The sequence below is a fragment of the Meleagris gallopavo genome, chromosome 1, assembly GCF_905368555.1.
Source record: "Meleagris gallopavo chromosome 1, MGAL_WU_HG_1.1, whole genome shotgun sequence".
Lineage (NCBI taxonomy): Eukaryota > Metazoa > Chordata > Aves > Galliformes > Phasianidae > Meleagris > Meleagris gallopavo.
Genome location: NC_139404.1, coordinates 61,973,366 through 61,994,252, shown reverse-complemented (window position 1 = coordinate 61,994,252; position 20,887 = coordinate 61,973,366). Strand labels below are relative to the sequence as shown.

General features: G+C 40.6%; 1 protein-coding gene across 3 annotated transcripts in view; it reads left to right on the top strand.

The window, feature by feature from the left end:
• Window positions 1–20,137, top strand: part of RERG (RAS like estrogen regulated growth inhibitor) — a 107,512-nt gene extending 87,375 nt beyond the window's left edge. For all 3 annotated transcript variants that reach the window (XM_085230820.1, XM_085230808.1, XM_085230813.1), the window contains 2 exons: window positions 14,037–14,110; window positions 15,649–20,137. In XM_085230820.1, the coding sequence (XP_085086946.1) occupies window positions 14,037–14,110; window positions 15,649–16,056 (482 nt within the window). In that variant the 3' untranslated portion in view covers window positions 16,057–20,137. The remainder of the gene's footprint in view (window positions 1–14,036; window positions 14,111–15,648) is intronic.
• The last annotated feature ends 750 nt before the right edge of the window (window positions 20,138–20,887 follow it).

The window sequence follows — 20,887 nt, the reverse complement described above, 5'->3', positions numbered from 1 at the left end:
GGTGGCACATTTTAACCGGAAAGAAAAAAAAACACCATACATTATAGATATTTTTTTAATACTCTAACCTGCCAGAAGAAAATGAAGGACAATATTTTTAGCAGTGTCTGGACATGCTGCTGTATCTCCAGGAGCCAAATTAAAAACCACAAAATAACATTTTCTGGCAAGAGCAACACCACTGAATCTTGCAAGTCTTGGCACATGGAGCTGCCAAGGAAGTCAGGACTTTGCTGTTCTGCCACTTCTGTTCATGGTACTGGATCTGTGAAGGCACTGATATGACAGCTGCATCTTCACCAAAAGTACATATGCCTGTGCTTTTTATTTTATCATTCCCAGCCAAGGGGTAAGAATTGCAGCAAAAGTCATTTTGTAGGGAGCATTAACTGTCAGCCTTGACTTCTCTGTCATTTCTGCTTAACTGGAAAGTCACTGTCACCATCATGGAATGTTTTTTTTGTTTGCTTTTTTTTAAAATTTATTTGATTGTTTTTTGAAAAGGTGCGTAGTCACTCAAACTATGTGGTTACTTGGCATTATCAAGGTGAATGAGTTTCCTCTTTCAATATTTGTTTGTCATAAATTATGCCAGTATCCCTTGCTTGCAACAGAATATGAAGGTCCAAAGAAAGAGTCCTGTGAAGAAATAGGCTGGAACTGCGCATTTTTAAAAACACATGTGCAGTTGTTTTCTAAAATATTAAGTATATGAATTCAGCATTAAACTTTGTCATTTTTAGTTAGTTAAATATGTGCTGAGAAAGGCCACCACATGAATTTCATCAAAAATTCACTGAGTGTCTTTAATTAGAGTGCAACACGCCAGTTAACAAGCAGATTCACTGTGGTGTTAGAAAGCCTGAAAACCATCTTGGCCTCCTTGGGGCACCACTTAGCCCACAGCCTAAGAGCACTTCACAAACATAAGCAACATCTCTGCGGTGGATTGAGTACAGAACTGGAAATCTGTACTATATTTCAGTTTGGCTCTATTGACAGATTCATAAAAAGGAAGTATGAAAACAAGCATTGCTGTGTGCCGTTTCAGCAGGGCTTGCCAGGCAGCGGGTGGCAGCAGACTGACAGTTGGCCTGCCAACATGGCGGCTAAGCTGCTAGAAGCAACCCACAAGCAACAAGCTGCCACCCTCACAGTTCTCTTAGGGTTCAATCATTGCTGCCAGTTGCCACAAAAACAGATGTGCATAAATGCATAGCATGTGCCAGATGGCCTCTTCTCATGGACAGACATATTCTAAGTGGAAGTGTATCAAGGTGGAGGTATGAAGGCCTTCATATCGCTAGCTACCTTCTGTGGGTAATGTCTTGGGCTGAATTCAGGACTCTTATGGATCTCGGTCATCCTGGACTTCAAGTCAGGGTTGTAAAGCATGTTGTGAATAGCTGTTCTTCTCAGCAGCAGTAATTAGGAGTAAGAGTCCAGATCTCAACAGTTTCCTCCATGAACAATTGGCATTGCCCAGAATTTAGTGTGCCTCCTAGGGGCTATTCCAAGCACAAATACAGGCTGGATTTGTGATATGCTCTCAATAGTTTGAGAGCAGCCCTGAGGAGAAAGATTTGAGAGTGTTAGTTGATGAGAGATTCAACATGAGCCGACAATGTGCACTTGCAGCCAGAAGGCCAACTGTATCCTGAGTTGAATCAAGAGAAATGTGACCAGCAGGTCAAGGGAGGTGATTCTGCCCCTCTACTCTGCTCTTGTGAGACTCCACCACATCTGGAGTACTATGTCCAGTTCTGGGACCTCCAACACAAGGACATCAAGCTGTTGGAGTGGGTCCAGAGGAGGCCCATGATGATGATCAGAGGGCTGGAGCATCTCCTCTAAGGGGATAGACTGAGAGAACAGAGGCTCTTCAACCTGGAGAAGAGTAGGTTCAAGGGGGACCTTATATTGGCATTCCAGTACCTGAAGGGGGCCTACAGGAATGTAGCAACAAGACAAGGGGAAATGGTTTTAAACTGGAAGAGGGCAGAGTTAGACTAGACATTAGGAAGAAATTTTTTACTGTGAGGGTGGTGAGAGCGGTCACCCTCAGACGTTGTGGATGCCCTCTCCCTAGAAACATTCAAGGCCAGGATGAATGGGGCTTTGAGCAACCTGTTGTGGTGGGAGGTGTTCCTGCTTATAGCAAGGGGGTGAAACTACATGATCTTAACAGTTCCTTCTAACCCAAACCATTCTATGATTCTGTGATTCACCTGCCCTCAAAGATGGAGAGGCACTGTAGTTTGCAATATTTAATTGGTTCAGCATCCCCAGTTTTAAAATCAGAAAGGAAACAAACTAATTCATTTTTTCCTTGAGGCCAGAAAAGGAGGAAGAATCTCAAAGAATCATCACGGACAACGCTGATGCTTGAAAAGTACTTAATGAGCAGCAGCAAATGACCTGCCTGCATCAGCCATGACAGGCAGGGAGAATCTCCTTGTTCAAATGATGAAAAAAGAAAATTCATCAGTTATGCCTAAATGAGCGCTTTTAAAATCCGATTTTGCAGTATTTCACTGAAAATCCATCTGCTTCTCTAACATATTGGGACAATTCACTCAGCTAGAAGCAGAGTTTGGGATAACCACGTCTAAGAAGAAATTATTAAAAAAAGAAAGAAAGAGGAAGAGGATATTATGAACTCAGCTATGTCATTTATTCTACATTAGAACACGTGTACAGATAAGAGGATGAGGTGTTACAAGGCACAGAGACATGCGACATCCAGTTTTGTCATATAAAAGGGAAAACCACACAAATAAAATCCCAAGGAAGTGCAGGAGACATATTCCTCAGTTCTTTCCTTGATTCTGTCATTGATTCGTTTCCTGCAGCCTCTCTGCTTCTACTTCTCACCTATAAAATCCTTCGTCTCATAGAAGGATTGTAAATTCTTTAACTCTTCAAGTACTGGTCCCTTAGAAACTCTCATGTTAAAGGTACACAAAAATACCAAGTATTTCTGCAAAGACTGAACTTTAAACTAAAAAAACAGCAAATAAAGAGTTAACATTCTTGTTGACCTTTTTAAAACTCAGTTGGCTTTCTCACACTATCCCTAGATGTCTTTCTCTAGCTGTTCACATATTTCATACAACTTTGCTAATCCTCTGAAAGGAAAACTGTCTCTGAGCAGACAACCAGCCGCACAGAGCATGACAGACTGGCCCATCTATGAAGCTAAAGAGAAAGAAAATATAAGGGTTTCTTTAATTTGAATGTGGTAGAGAAAAGACTATTCATTACTTTGAAGGAGCGAAGGTAACTATATAGAAACACATGTCTAAAGAAAAATAATTTTGCTAGGCTAACTAGATTAATGGTGACATTTTTAAGAGTATGTGCTCACTTTTAACTATTTCAGGATTTCTTTAAGTTGCTCAGGTTTTTGTTCACTCTTTCAATTGGGAGAGAGGAAAAAAAAAAAGACACTGGGTTGGTGTTCAACCTTTAAGATTTTATGCATATTAAACAGCAATTTGTATCCCTTTATCTCCTATTAGCTTGATTATGAAAGGCCCATGATAACACTGTTGTTCTTCAACTAAACATGAAATGGCCAAAGGATTGTACAAAATTGCAAGTTCTTGATAGAGGGACAGAGATACTTCTGCTAGTGCCTTGAGTTATCCCAGACCAGAGAACTTTGACCAGCTGCTACTTAAAACTTTCAAAACCATGGCAGTAACAGCAGAAATCACTTTGTACAGATATTGTTTACCTTGGCAAGAAGGTTTTTCCCAATGGAAAACTTGTTGTAAGAAAGATTTTTTTGTTTAGGAGAAAGAAAAATCAAATCAAACAAACACCTTAAAAGGGCAGTTTTGCCTATATAACATCTGTAGCTGGGGGGTTCTGGTGACAAAATGGAATGTTCAGAGATCACAGGGGCAGTCTGCAGATATGATAAAGTAATTAGCATTATAACCCCAGCAAGTATTTCTAGACTGGACCAGGCATCTGAATTTCTTTTCTGTACCCTAAGAAGGATAAATTCATACAAACCACGTAAACAGAGCGGACTGTGAATATATCCCAACTAGCTTCCATCAAAATTGTTGAGAACCAGAAAGGAGCTTAGCTGTGGCAGCCAAGACCTCAGTAAAAATAGTTTATCGAGATAAAGATGCAAAAACTATATTTCTGGACTAACTTTGTACCAATCCAACCATGAAAAAGAGCTGAGGTCCTCAAAACAGACCCTCAGATCCATAGACACTTCTCAAGGAATGCCTTTGCTCTCTGGCTTATTCAGCTAACACATTCTCTGGACAGCTGGAATACAGTCTGAATACAGAGTCTTTGTCCTCAGGATTGCTTTCACTGCTGCAGATTGCAAGTTGAAGAAATGCATATTTTTGTATACTGCGGATTTCTAGCTTTCTTGACTTTTGGCTCACTCTGCAAGTTTGTCTTACCACTCCTGAAGTCTTACTGCTCACCTCTACCATAAAATCAGTAATTCCCAGCAGCGCAGCAGAGAAAGAAGCTGCCTAGACAGCAAACTAAACTTTTAACAAACAGGCCCATGCTAACATCAGTGTTAATAAATCATTAACTGATGGTCCCTTCAGCTATGGGGTATAGAGGTTGACAGAACAGCAGCCCTAGAGGGAGCAGCCTGGGGAAGTCACCCCTCTCAGCCTCTTCCTCTTTCTGCTATCCAGCAGTCTATGAAGTGCCATAGACCAGATCACCGGTATGCTAATGAAAACACCCATGTTCCATAGCAAGATAAAGAGAGGGGAGAGAAGGAGGCCGTCATCTTGCAAAACTTTACCTTCTGCGTATTTCATCTGAACACCCATGTTGACAACTATAGCTTATCCAAGTGCCTAGGCAGAAATAATGTATGCTGTTCATTACTGGCTTTCAGCCAAAATAAAACATAATGGTAACCAATCATTGGAGGCTGGGAGGAATGGCTGCCAGCCTGTGTTTCAGGAAATAATGTGTGTGTTTAATACTTCGCTGGAAAACAGTCTTATTTTTGAGCAATCCAATAACGTCTTCAACTTCTCTTCAAAAATTACATGCTCCTTATGCTGTGCTGCAGTACTTAACAGGTTCAGTCTATTAATAATCCAGATTATGCCTTCCTACCTATCTTCCATGAGTTTTGTTTTTTCCCACAGTTCAGCATATTAGAAATATTACTTAACTTGATATAAATTCAATGCACATTATACCATTTTTTACTATGCTTCTGTCTAGTAGGAATTTATACTGAATGTATTATGGAAATAAAACATGAAAATACTTCCAATTTCTCTAAGGTGTCTGTAAGAAAATGGATTGGTATGGCCCAGAGCATCTTAAACCCCTGACATTGGCTTCTAAAATGCTCAAAGACTTGAAATGATGAAATGGTAATTGAGAGCAGCAGAGGAAGATGTTTAAAGTAACATGGGAAGCAGTTTCCCAAAAATGTGGTTTGTTTTCTTTCATATGGGTCTCAAGATGAAGATATTCCTGATGGCAGTAAAAAAATAAAAATAAAAAAAATACTGTATTTTCACTGTTGCTGCGCATGCAGTAAAATCAGGAATGGAAATGGCACTTCTAGTTGCAGCTACAGCTGCAAGATATTTTGCCCCCAATTTTCTTGTTCATCATATTCCAAAATGTTCTCCAGATGAGAAGAACTTTCCAGTGCTCGCTTCTGGACCTTCAGGAGCAAAGGATTTATTTTGCTTGTTTTAGGTGTGAGAAAAGGCTCACCGGTTAGTTTTCATTTATATTGGCAGAAATAAGGTGAAATGCACAGAGCTTTGCTGAAAGACTTTTTGCCACGGTCAAAAGAATCCATCCAGAAATGGTTTATTTAGACTTAGACAGGCAGAATTCCCACCAGGAACTCTCTGCTTGGTGTTGGTGGGAAAGTTGAATCAGACAATTAGAAAAACAGTTGAGGCCTTGAAGTTTGCTCCTTACTAGTTAGTGCTGCCCCAGTTTTGTTGGTTTTGCTTTAACTTGCCATAATGAATCCAGTTCCCAAGTACATTTTCTCTGCCTGTCTCAGCAAAAAGTGAGCAAGGATGGGACCTATAGGAAAGGAACAGTAACACCATTCTCCTCAAAAGAAGCCCAGTCTTAGCACCAAGGAGAAAGTTAAAGCAGCACAATACAACAGACACATATTTGTGTTCAAGAAAACTATTCTAGGCTTTCTGTTTTGAGGCAAAATGTTATTTACTGAGTTCTTTGTAGGCTAGTTTTATATATCCCTCCTGCTCTACCTGGATACCAAATTTTGATAATGCAACATAGATCCTTTCACAATGAGAACTTCATAGTTTAATGTGGTTGTGTATACATTACCAATTTATTTTGCTTCCCAAAAAAGTAAACATGATAAATCCTAAGTGTTTACTGAGCAGCAGACGTAATGGAGGCTCATTTGTTCTGAATTTGTTCTCCCTATTTCATTCTGCAGTAGCTTCCTCCCTAGCACATGCTCTCTTGCTTCACAGAGTATCATGTTATGTCCTCTTTATTCATCCAGAGTACCCTGATGTCTTCAAACATCTGCATGGAGTATGGGTAGCCACATTCTGGCTTGAACAGACACATGTGCCTGCTGAGCACCCAGAGAAGATGCTGGATCTTCCTATGTGTCTGCAGGGGGTTTGATAGGGGTTTTACCCTCAGCCCAATTCTTATTTTAGCAAAACCTACAAGACGGAGAGCTTTGTCTTGGACTGAAAACAGCAAGTAAAAGCAGCTTGACAAGCAAGGACTCCCAGTGGCTGCAGTGACTGCCATATGTGCTTAGCTCTGTGCTTATCTCTAATCTGGCTAGTTTGGGAAAGCTTGCTGTACTGCAGTCACATCTCTGATAACAGCAAATGTAGCTTCGTAGAAGGGAGCCAAAAAAGTCAAAGTGGAATTCAAAAGAAACTCCTTTGCATGTCATCATATCAATTCCAAAAGCAGCATTCACAGTGATAGAATGTGTGTGACGCAGGGTTGAGGCCCTAGAATCAGATTAATCATCACTGCAAAAAAAGCCTTTTTTCATATACACATTCTGGTTTAAAATTGTGTTTTGACATGAGTATATTCATGTTGTATGATAATCATACATATAAAGCACATCACAGGAACGGTATATGCTTCTGGAACTTCTGCTTCTGTATGTGTCAAGTCTTGGGGCTAGGTATGCCAAAACACATAAAACATTGATGAGTGCAAGCCCAACTATCACTGCTGTCAGATCCATGTGACTAGCTTTCTTTCTGTAACTTTCTACTGCTTTTACATGTGATAAAGATAGTAAAACGACAGATTGCGTATAATTTGATTATTTTTTGGTAAATAGTAAATAACCCAACTGTGCTTATTAAGAGTTTTGTAGAATCTGTTAATAATGAGACATATGGATATACACAGCAGTGGATATGTTCTAAGTACACAAGGTCTGAGCTCTGGTCTTGCTGTAAAATCACTGATGGCTGCAGAATAAAAGCCCTCCTACAAGGTAAATAACAGATGGAGAAAGTAGCAAATGCAAGCAAGAAAAATACGTTCAACTGAGTTTCAGGAAGAGCTAGGGTGGAGGAAGAAGGCAGGAGAGACTTGACCAGTGAGGAGGGCACATTCAAGTTACAAGGCCATTATAAAAGGCACAAAGTTCCTAAAGCAACAAGGAAAGGCAAAGGAAGATAAGTTTCTCAAAGGCAGAGTGAGGCAAGACTCTGGAGAGCATCCTCAAACAGCACCACAATTAGTAATGGAAGTAAACTGTTTTTCCAATGGCTATCAAATCACTTTTTTTTTTTTAATATGATAGAGACAGATGCCATACTGATGGATGCCAAGGATCACAGATGTCTAAATGATCAGGGAGTTTACTTTTTTAAAAAAACAACAAACAGAAACTTGTATCATGTAATCAGAAATAATTATGGGAAATTTTAGTCTTTTGAACATACTTCTGTATCACCATCAATCAACATTTTTAACATAACTTAGAAGATCATACCTATTAGCTACAGCTTTTTGGTTTGGAAACAGCTATAATTATTTTAACAAAAAGTTTTTTCTAGGTCTCTTGCAGTTCTCAGATCCAACTGGCTGAAAGCCACCAGGATGGAGACCAAAATTTTTTTTTTACAGTATTTTTTCTATGTACTTGTTTTATTAACCTTTCTTGACAAAAGTGAACTAGAATTCTGAATGGAAACAAAGCCTGTGTCTCTCTGTACTTAGAAGCAAGCAAACAAAACAAAACCAACAAGCTGTTCTTTAAATTTGCATGTAAAATAGCATATGTCACTGTTTCATCTTAACTGAACCTACTCCTACTGCAAGGCTTTTTTGCCTTAAAAGCAATAAAACCTTGCAATGCAAATATTTGCTTCCAGAGCTGATAGCATGCTCCTGTTATGCATTGCCTGTTCAAAGCAAGCAAGTATTGAAAAGAAATCTTTAAATTCCTGCAAATATAGAATTGTTTGAGTTGGATGGGACCTTTACAGGTCATCTAATCTAACTCCCCTGCAATGAACAAGGACACCCACAGCTAGAACAGACTTCTCAGAGCCCTGTCCAGCCTGACCTTGAGTGTCTCCAGGGATGGGGCATCCATCACCTCTCTGTGCAGCCTGCTCCTTAGTTTTCAATAAAGCCACCACCCTTATTGTAAAAAACTTCTTTTTTTATGCAATCTAAATCTCTCCTCTTTTAGTTTGAAATTATTTCCCCTTGTCCTATCACAATAGACCCTGCTGAAGAGTCTGTCCTCTTCTTTCTTATAGCCCTCCTTTAGATATTGAAAGGCCACCTTCTGATCTCCTCACAGCCTTCCCTCCAGCCCCAGCTCTCTCAGCTCGTCCACATGGGAGAATTGTTCCATTCCTTGCATCATTTCTGTGGCTGACCTCTGGACATATTCAAACAGGTCCACATCTCCCCTGTACTGTGGATTCCACATCTGGACACACTATCCCAGATGAAGTTTCTCACCAGTGCAGAGTAGAGGACCTTCCCTCATCCTGCTGGACATGCTGCTTTTGTTGCAACCCAGGATACTGTTGGCTTTCTGGGCCATGAGGGAACATTACTTGCTCATGTACAGCTTGCCATCTGCCAGTACCTCCAACTCCTTTACAGAAGAGCTGTGCTCTATCCTTTAGTCACCTAACTTCTTTTGATTGTTGGGGTTGACACGACACAGGTGCCAAATCTTGCAGTTGGATTTGTTGATCCTCACGAGGCTCACCTGGGCCCACACTGCTCAAGCCTGTCCAGGTTTCTCTGAATGTTATCCCATCCTTTGGGTGTACTGGCCACACCACACAGCTTGGTTTTATTTGCAAACTTGCAGAGGGTGCACTCAATCCCACTGTTAGTGTCTTTGTTGAAAGCATTTGTTCTGGTATTGAACTCTGAGGGACACCACTCATCACTGATCTCCATCTGGACACTGAGCCATAGACCACCATTCTCTGGATACAATCATGCAACCAGTTCCTCATCCTTCGAACATTCCACTCATCAAATCCGTATTTTTCCAATTTGGAGGCAAGGGAATTATGGAGTCCATGTCAAAAGCCTTACTGAAGTCCAGACAGATGACATCAGTGGCTCTTCCCTTGTCCATCAACACAGTTATGCCATCATAGGAAGCAAGGTTTGTCAGGCAGGACCTGCACTTAGTGAAGCTGTGCTAGTTATCCTATATCACCTCCCTCTCTTCTATATGCCTTAGCATAGCTTCCAGGAGCATCTGACCCGGCATAGAGGTGATGCTGACAGGTCAGCAGTTTCCTGGACTGTCTTTCTTACCCTTCTTAAAAATGGGTATGATGTTGCCTGTTCTTTAGTCACCAGGGACTTCACCTCACCACCATGGCTTTCCAAATATCACTGAGCGTGGCTTGGCAGCTACATCAGCCAATTCTCTCAGAGCTCTGGGATGCATCTCTTAGACTTAGACTTACAGACTAAGACCTAGTAATTATTTCTTAGACTTTTTCCTGTAGAAAACATAATCTTTTGGAATAAATGTATTCTATAGATCTAGGTTGCACTGGACAAGCATGTTTGATAAATGACTATTTAGTACTTAAATTCTATAAAATGTCACAATAAGCATCACACAAGGTTGTGATCAAGCTGTGACTGAATGTCATATCCTCAGACAGTCTGCACAGTATAGGCTTTGAGACTGTTTCTATGCAATTTTAGTAGTATTTTCTGCATTTGCACAATAAGATTGCTGAGAAGAGTAAGGAGATTTGTGACACACCAACAGGGACATCTGCAGCTAGATCAGGTTTCCAAAACTATTTCCACAGCTGCAGAATTCTAAAAAAATTATCCAGTCCCTATTAATGAATTAATGCGGCAATATATTACATATTGAAAAACAAACCAGTTGCAACAGTCATGTTTCTCAAGCCTTTCAACAGACCTACACATTCCTGAAATGAGCTTTAATTTTTAAACAAAGTAACTATGAGAACCAGTTCTTTGTACAGCAAAAGCACTGGAAGATTGCAGTTTTGTAAGCAAAAGAGGACCTTGAATGTTGACATCAGCTTCCAGACCCACACAATAGCAACCTCTTTAATCTAGTTACTGGGAATATGAACAGAAACATAGGACATCCCCAAACCAACAAGAACAGGTCAGGCTTGCTTATAACAAAGCGGAACTGAATATGACTGCTGTATTTCCATAGTGCTGTTGTCTGGTATGCCATTACTCCATCAGCATCAGCTGTCTACTTCTGCTTTGAGATTAGCAGCTCTGACACAGAGTCTACACACATATTATGCTTTAAACACAGAGTGAAATATGGCTCTGAGGTTTATTCTCTTATCAGTGGGATATTAGCCATATAACTATAAATATAAAATATAAGCATCACCTGGTGTAAATGATACTTTGGAGCTCAGAAGATTGCCTGGTATCATCTTGGGAGCTTTTATCACAAAGACTGCTGGCACAATGCTATACGCTTTACTCTTTCTACTTGACCATGATAATGCAAGGATAAGACATTTACAGCCTGGATTCGTCTAACCAATTTTAAGCTTGTAAGTGTTTCTGAGGTATGATTCATCCCAGGAAAGAGATCAGACAAACTATATCCAGCATGTATTTTACTTCATCCACTCCAATAGGGGTCACAGTACTTAGGTGGAACGCAGATGCTTGTATTGCAGATGATTTCAGTTAGAGAATTTCAAGTCATCTTTCACTCTAGCTGTGTGTCTCAAAATAAAGGGTAGCACAGAGAAAATAACATTAATAAAACCCAAAGCAAGGCCACTTATTTATAAAGCATCATGGGATCTTAAGGCTTTAGGGTGCTCAGTGTGAACAGATTGGAAATCACAACTTCAGGGCTCATAACATCCGACCAGATTCTTTGGATGTTTCTGTTCCCTTGAAGGAAAGGCCATGTCTGCTATTACACCAAAAATGCTTTAAAGATCCAGCTGTTTTACACTCCTCACTAAAAATCACCCAGCTACCACACATTCCAAAGCACGGGAACAGACTCAATTCTACTAAGTTGTATTTACGCTAATCTGACCCCAATCAATGCTACTGAGCCAGAATCAAATTCCACCCTAAAGAAGACAGATAAAGCAGTTAAATGTGCAAGATGAAAGACTGGCAAAGTACTGTTTCAAAAATAAGAATTCAAATCTCTCTTAAGAATCACACTTCTTTTCTGAAGCAAGCAGAAGTCTGCTCCTTGAGATTCATTCTGCAGTTTCATGGAGAGGATCCTTTTGAGCTACCACATTCTACTTCCTAAGAAGATCATTTCACAGATTTGCTGGAAACATGGGTAGATAAATTTTTTTTCGACTTGTGTGGACCAATTCTTAACAGCTATTGGTCAGGCAGGGCCAGCTGATTGAAGGCATTTAGGTTGCGAGACCTAAATGAGTGAAGAGCTAATATCGCATTACTCACTTGAAAAGTATTTTCATACCACTCTCTACCCAGGAAATGAAATCTAAGATGCTAAATCACAGAATTACAGAACTGCAGGGATTGGAAGGGACCTCAAGAGATTGAGTCCAACCCCTCTGGCAAAGCAGGTCCCTTTACAATAAGTTGCACACATAGGTGTTCAGACAGGTCTTGAATATCTCCATCAAAGGAGACTCCACAACCTCTCTGGGCAGCCTATTCCAGTGCTCTATTAACCTTACTGTAAGGAAGTTCCTACGTTCTGGAACTTCCTACGTTCAAGTTTTAGGTCATTGCTCCTTGTTGTATTGATACGCACCACCGAGAAGAGCCTGGTCCCATCCTTTTATGTCCCACCCCTCTTTAGATATTTACAAACATTAATCAGATCTTCCCTCAGTCTTCTCCAGGCTGAACAGATCCAGGTTACTCAGCCTTTCCCCATGCGGGAGATGCTCCAGGCCTTTTCTCATCATTCTGACTCTTTACTGGACTCCTTCTTTCCCTGCCACTGTTGAACTGGACACATGTGGCCATGAGTAGGAAATACTGCACAGAGAGTCCCAGATTAGCATTGGGCATTTTCTCCACTTAACTAGTTTTCTAAAACAGCATCATTCTATCTTCTGCACCAAAGCAAAGCTTTTGCTTGGCTGCATTCCCTTGCACGAAGTGCTATAGGTAAGTCGTGCTGAGATTCTTAGATATATCTTACTCTATTCTGTAGGAATAATTTCACGATCACTAAGGTGGAACATCAACACCTTTAGCAGCATTATAATAATGAAGAGCAGTGGGGGGCTTCTGCTTTGAAAAGAAAGAGGAAAAAAAAAACACAAAAAAACACAAGAGCCTTCATTGCCTGAAGCCCTATGAAGATTGGTTGCCATCTGCCTAATTAAATTGACCATTTGTCCCTATTAGAGGCAGCTGTGCTATGTAAAGCAATTAAGGTGTCACAGGGTAGGGGGGTATGGGTGGGGAGGTGACAGTTTTTGGTGTGGGAAGAGCATTTGAAGTGCTGGCATCACTGAAACATTCTCAACTATGAAGAGGTGATACGTTCAATTATATAACCAAAAAAAGACATGCACCAAACATGAGCCCTTTCAGAAGCTCTAACTCAAGAAATGTCCTTCCTTTAACATATCCTGCATTCCTTCTGGGGAGATTTACACCAAATAAAAGCATTGTGTCTCTGACAACGCAAAGCATTCATTAGTAATGGGCCACAGTTTTACAACATACATGTTTGCCTTTTGATATAGGACATCTGTGAGCCAGCAACAGTAATAAATCTCAGTGTTAGCATAGATGAGTTTCCAAATTTTGAGTCAAACTATCAAATTTAACTTATCAGCTCATTAAGATAAAACAAGCTCTTTTGTCATGAGGTTTCTGATTCGTTATGCAGTTCCAGAACCTGGGACACAGTAAATAGGTTCCTTTTTTCCTTTAGTATAGTGTGAATGCTTAATGCCACTGACTATCCTTATAAATCACATAAGGGGAAATTACTGCTTGGGCCCTTGCTATAAGAGGGGAATGTGATGATTTCAGTATGTTTCCAAGAGACATTCCTAAAATACCTAACTCTTCTGTCATTTTATCATTCTGTAAGGCCTGAGCATAGCAGTTACATCCCTAATCTACAAATGCTGATTTTGATCTTGTCAGACTTCAGGCTCCACAGTGACAGGCTTTTGAGCCAGATACATCCAGAATAGCAGAATTTGTGTTCTAGAAGTGGCAGCCTTCATTTGTGCAAACAAGAAAAACTGTCTGCAGTCTTGCAGAGCTCTTTGCTGCAGGAGACTCAGTCCTTTTGTTGGGGGTACAGTGTAGTGTTCACAGGTACAGGCTTCCATAAGTATAAGACATTGGAAAGAAAGATATGGAGGGAGAGAATAGAGTCACAGATGTAGAAAGGAAGATTTGAGCGTGCTCCAGACTAGCTGGAACACCTCCAACAAATAAAATCTAGCGAAGTCATGTGTCATGTATGTCTGGGGTAGCTGTAAGGAAGATAGAAAAAAATTACTCTTTTTTAATACATTTCACCAAATGTGTTCTTATTTTAGAGTCTACATATCGTCACCAAGCTACCATTGATGATGAAGTGGTTTCCATGGAGATACTGGATACAGCTGGTCAGGTGCGTGAGTGCATGTACCAACATCCAGTGCCTTGGCTCAGACAGGCAGTAGGGAAGGGGGCTGCGGTGGTGGCAGTGTAGTGGGTGGCAAATGTGCTCCACTCCCGGGGACTGAGATTTGCTTCTGAACACAGCTCTCCCTCTTTCTCCCATCACAAGCTTGCTGCCAGACCCAGTGTTCTATATTCCAGACTGTTCTGCAAGGGACTCTGCTTACAGTTTTCAAACGCTAGAAGAACAAAGTGAGGGTTTACACTGGGATTAAAATTATTTCTGCTTCATTCCTTGATTCAAGGCCAACCGTATAATGTGTTATTACTATTCAGAAAGCCATAGTCTGTTTCTTCAGTCAAGTGATGAGGCTCAATAACTTCTACCAATGATTCTCAACAAACTGTAGAACAGTTTTGTCATAGCAAGGAACCCCTTTCTTTCAAAACATGGCAGGCATTCAAGCTGCACATTCCTTTGCATTTTGTGTGCTGGGTATGTATCGTTCAACAGAGACCCTGTTCTGGTTGCCTGCTACCAGCCTGCCCACGACAGGCAGCCCATGATGGCTTGTCAGAGTAGGTCTCTGTATTGGGCTTACCTGACAAGGTTTTGTTAGCAGGGGGGCTGCAGGAGTAACCTCTGTGAGCAGAGCCCCATGTCATGTCAGAGCCAGTCCTTGCTGTTCCAAAAGGGATCCTCTGCAGCCAGAGCTGAGCTATAAGCAACACTGGGTGTCCTCTGAAAGAGTTAAAACACTAAAATACAGCAACTGAGAAAGAGAGTGAGAAATGACAGAGAAGCAGCCCTGCAGCCACAAGTGCAGAAGGAGGGCAGGAGGTGCTCCAGGCATGAAGAGGAGCCCATAGTGGAGCAGGAGGTCTGTGGAGCTGCCACCTGTGTGTAGAGCAGTGTGCTGCTAAAGCATGGGCCTCATGATTACAGAACTGTGTCAGAGCAGAGCTTGGTGAGTTGCAGTCTATGGGAAGCCCAGGCAGGATCAGTTCAGGAAGGATGGCATCCCATGGGAGGGACCCCACATGGAGCAGGGGCAGAGAGCAGCTGTGAAGGAGAGGCAGAGATGGACTGACTACAGCCCCCATTCCCTGGTGTTGCACATGGGGAGGAGGTAGAAGAGGGTGGATAGGGGGATGGTGGTTTTAATTTGCCGTGAGTTCTCACCGCTTCAGTCTGTTAGTAATAGGCAGTAAGTTATATTAATCTCCCTATACTGAATCTTTTCTGTCCATGACAGAAATGAGTGAGCAATCTCCTTGTCCTTATCTCAGTCCTTAAGCCCCTTTTCATCACATTTTCTCCACATATCCCTTTGAGGACTGGAGAAGAAAGAGTGCAGTTTATGGTGCAGTTTAACCACCACAGTCTCCTATGCCACACAATACAGAGAACAATGTGTGTAGAATACAGAATCAGGCAGATGTATGTGGCTTTCCAGGCACTGGGGAAGCAGGCTCTGTCTGAATGAAGGCCTTGTGTCTTTTTCAAAAATCATGTTCCTAAAGCTGGTATCTGTCTTTTCAAAACAGGAGGATGCTATTCAGAAAGAAGGACATGTGCGATGGGGAGAAGGCTTTGTCCTGGTCTATGACATCACGGACAGAGGCAGCTTTGAGGAAGTTCTACCACTCAAGAACTTGTTGGATGAAGTTAAAAAACCCAAAAATGTCACTCTCATCCTGGTGGGGAACAAAGCAGACTTGGATCACTCCAGGCAGGTCAGCACAGAGGAAGGTGAAAAGCTGGCCACAGAACTAGCATGTGCTTTTTATGAGTGCTCTGCTTGCACAGGAGAGGGCAACATTATGGAGGCCTTCTATGAGCTCTGTCGTGAGGTACGGCGTCGAAAGATGGTCCAGGGCAAGACTCGGAGACGAAGCTCCACCACGCACGTCAAGCAGGCTATTAATAAGATGCTTACCAAAATCAGCAGCTAAAAAGATCTGTACTAAGCCAGAAAAGCATTATAGAGCATATTAGCTTGTGGTAGGGACAAGGCAGGCAGAGCACATTTAATAAAAAATGGTCAAAGCTTTGCTATTAAAAAAATAGAAAACTGAAACCACACCACTTTTTGAGTAGCATGGAATCAGACTTCTTCCTGTTTCAAAATGTATTATAGCCACACTGCTTTGGGCTAACGTGGAAAAAACAAACAAACAAAAAAACTCCAAAGGACTAAATGATTGTGGGGGTTGGCACTTACAGAGTATTTTCTGCTTCTACAAGGCTGGCTCCAATCCCCTGCAAGTCAGTAGTGCCTAAACATCATTCCCAGCCAGCCAACTGCTAAGTAGCCACTTACTTGGAGAGTAAGACTCAGTCTTCAGTCCAGCAACAACCATCACAACTGGTAATCTCAAGGACTGAGGCTGCTGTGTTGTACCAGAAGGTTCATCTGACACCTTTCACCAGCTCTAAATTGGTGCATTGTGTGCTTTTACTCCAAACAGTCCTCCCTTGTTGTTATTTTGTCAGATCTATGAGCGCTGATGTTCTAAGCAAGTTATGCAAAAAATACAGTAAAGGTCTTTTTCATGGAATGTTTAGCTAGCAAGACAAACATTTCAATGGAGCTAAAGTTCAGCTGCTTTTTGAGATCCTCTAAAACTACAGAATTCATCAAGAAATAATCAGCTAGTCCAGTGGCATTTCAGCGTTTCCTCCTTGAAGTACAGTACTGTACTTGGGGAAATGGGAGTGAATTCATCGGGAAATTAAACTCTAAAAATAACCACATTTCTGTTGATTTCATTATGGGTAGTTTTTAGCTTTTGTTTTAGATTTATTTCAATTCAAGTAGTTTCCCTTGCTCTATCTTCTACTGAAGAAAAACTTAAACCATAGGAAGGCAAATGTTTAAATTCTGAGCCCAAATGTATGTAGGCTGCTCTGAAAGTATCGCCTCCTATTTTTTTTTCCATGTAAAGTGACAAAAACTACAAAGAGCACAATAGCACTATTTGAAAGAGAAAATTCTCAGCTACTAACACTACTTTTCAACACAGTTACCACCATCAGCTGATTTATGCAGATGAGTTGATAGAGATACTCTTCATTTCATGGTGTGACAGCTGTGCATGGCCATCTGGAACTTGGCTTGTCTTTCATGTCTCTGTCACCATTGCAGAAACGCACCACCCACTGCGTCATTGTGCTGACATCCACTGTTTGGTCTCCAGAAACATTCAGCAAGTGTCCATGAATGTCAGTTGGTGCCATTTTTTCCACGTGAAGGAATTCAGTGATGCACCTTTGCCTCATACACACTTCCATGTCAGATGCCATTCTGTCAGACTGCCCCTCTGCTCCCATCTGTCAATGGCAACAAAATGTAACAGAATATTGGTGGGAAGGTTCAGCCACTACTGCCATACCACCAACATTCATCTGTGACATTGTGGCCAACATAATAGAATAAGCGGCATTACTATTAGAGCAGCCCTCGTGAATCAGTTGTGAAGGCCTTCACCATATCAAAAGGCCATAATTTCCAGTTGTTTAACTTCCAGATGTTGCTTGAAGCATCTGTGGTTTAAACCAGCAGTTTTTTTGTGGTTCTATCTGACATTTTCAAGTGAAAGTGCATTTTATCATATTTTTGGTTCCTGGGATAAAAGGCATTCAGTTTTTTTTCTCCTGCTCTTCCCTCATGTCTCACATTGAAGCGAGCTATCAAGTTTTCCCCTATCTACTTGTCTTAACTGTAGTAGTGAAGTCTTCTAGAAGAAGAGATACAGGAACTAGCACTGGAAGATTTTCAGACAGTGCTTGCCTCACCAACTATGTTGCATCCCTTTAGACATCTTTGTGTGCTGCTCAAACTGACATCATGTAGAACAACAGGAACCACAGCCAAAGGGTAGGGTGACAAATGAGATTATTAGCAGTAATTTCTTCTGAAGAATAGCCCTCATATAGCAACTGCTTACAATTTTATTCACTGCTTAGCACTTCATATGGTTATTCACTTTTGTGAGGAAATAACACCAAAAGGCTATCAAATCCAATTTGCTATAGATGTACGAGACTGAGGGTATCTGGTAGGACAGCATTTTATACAGTTATAGGTGGCCATATAAATGATGGCACATCTGTTGGCTGGAGAACCAAGTCTGTGTATCCCCATGGACAGAGAAATGTCCCAAGTCAGGACTTCTCAAAGCACTGGCATAAAGATACTTACCAAAGTAATTAAAAAAAAAAAAAAAAAAAAAAGTTTGCATAAATGAAAATCACATTCAAATGTATACTGTATTTTTGCTGTTGTTTATTTCCTCTCTTTCCCATTGTAGATAGTGAAAATTCATTCCTGTCTTTCAGAATCAATATTTCTATTTTGGTCCTCATATTCAGGCACATTGCCATACATCAGCATCACACACTCTGCAATCAAAATGACTGTTTGCTTCTAGGCAGGTGGCTTTGGCAACAGATTACATCACTGTCTTCGTGACACATTTGTTCCCAAACTATTGGTCATGCCTCTAACTGTTGTAAAATAAATAAATAAATGAAATAAAGAGGAAGAGAAGTTTAGCCCATTGTTAGTCCTGCTAGTAATACAGAATCAACATGAATGTGAGAGAGTTAGATTAATGCACTGACAGTCATTAGCTGAAGGTCTGAACTTGCATACATGTACGTTACGTTAGGAGAAAGAGTAAGCATTTGCAAGTTTAGGCACTAAATCAGTCTGTTATCTTTCAAATCATTGCTGTTGTATGAATCTGGAGCAAACAAAATCCTTACCTGCAATCCTATAGGAACGCAGCTGATGAGGAAAGTCATCATGTTAATATTGATTTATCCCTCTCTAAGACAACATCAACAGCTCTTTTCTCTGAAATCCTGTCTTAGATTTCAGAGTAGAGCAGTATTTAAAATACGAAAACAGTAATACATGAATTTCAAGAAAAAATAAAGAAATCATATTTGTATTAAGAGAATTGAAAGGAAGGAAAGCCTAAGGTATGTCCATAATACTTTCCAAAAGAATCCCAGCATTTTGGGGTTTATAGCGTTACGGGGAAGTTATAAAATCTTCATGAAAGAAAATATTCCACTGTGCAAACATTACTTGTTACATAAAGAACCTGTAATAAAAATAGTAACATTCCTTTGCAAAGACTGAATTTGGAAACTGCCGAACATGATAAACATTCAGTCAGAAAGGAGGCTGCTATTTTATGACCTTTCCTCCCACACAAATACAAATTTCTTTACTTAATTGCTCTTTTTTTTTTTTTTTTTCCCTCGGTGTAATCGGCTGCTTGACAACCAATTATAATAGAGTCTATTATAATCTATTGATACATACCACATATTATTAAATGCAATTTGATCTACTGTTTCTCACAATGTAGCAACATATTATTGGCTATGCTATAAATGTGTCATATTTCTACAGTGTGCAAATTGAGCCCCAACGTGCCCAAGCACTGGAAAGACCAAATGCAACATGAATTTGCATTCAGTAGCCATTTTGCAGCAGATATCAACAGCTTAAATTCTGTTTCTAATGCTGCTATTTACATATACAATGCTAACAATCAGTTCCTCTCCTCTGCTCTTTCCATTTCTGCAGAGGGAGGATAGGAAAGAAGAAAAACTAAAAGGGGGAGGAAAGGTGAAATGGACACTTGTTACCTGCAACAAGTTGATTGTCATTTATGAAGTTTTTAAATATTTATCTTCAATTGATGAAGAGTTAGTCATGCCCATGCTGTGAGACCTGGATCAGGAACCAAGACTTCCCTAGAACTTTGAGAATCTTCATATCTGGGGGTTCGGTGCAACCAAGGATGGAAGTGAGGGTCAGCCATTGAATTTGCACCTGGATCCAGACACGTTGTCCCCAAACCTGGGGATGGTTGCATCTGGCAGTTTGCTACAAGGCTAGTTGATTTTTATATATATAATGATCTGTTTGCATTTTTACATTAAAAATATGAAAGCTTGTGCTTGTAGATAATATATAAAGAAAAAAAATAAAAAAAATGTGCTGTCCGTACTGAACTCTTTTGCATTCGTTTTCTACTAGTTTTCTCCAAAATGCTGTCGTATGGCTTTTAAGTGATCAGTTCCAGAATTACTGATTCAGGGTTTTTATGCTTTATCTTAGGAAAACAAACAGTGAATTTTGTCTGAATAAGCACCTCAGCATTTGGATCAGTTTATTTGATCTCATTTGGCTGATAAGCCTAGAATCAAGAGGTCAAACAGAATCTACAGTGAAACACAGCCCAGAGAAGCAGTGGATGCTCCATCACTGGAGGCATTCAAGGCCAGGTTGGATAGAGCTCCGGGCAGCCTGAGCTAGTTGGTGGCAGCCCTGCCCATGGCAGGGGCTTGGAAATGAATGATATTTAAGGTTCCTTCTAACCCATTTTATGGTAATCAATTCAAAGCTTATCAAAAGTGGTACAATGCCACAGTTACTAAATGACCTCATTGAAGCACACTGGAAACCCTTTTTCAAAGTCATGCTTACTAAATAACATGGGTCTTTATCCCAAGCTTCTCAGGTAAAATCCCAGAATGAGAGGTCTAGGAGATAATTGCCACAGATTTGGATGCAGCCAAACACCTGCCAAAAGCTATACTCATTTTCCAAGGACAAACAGAATCTCTCCTGATTCTGAAGAGAAGGTACATTGTAAGTATCTTACATAAGGTAGGGTAACCAATCACACACAGTTTGGGTACTAAGCAGTAGCAGAGAAAGCCTCAACACAGCTATGCAGCTCTAGCACTTCCTTGTTTTTC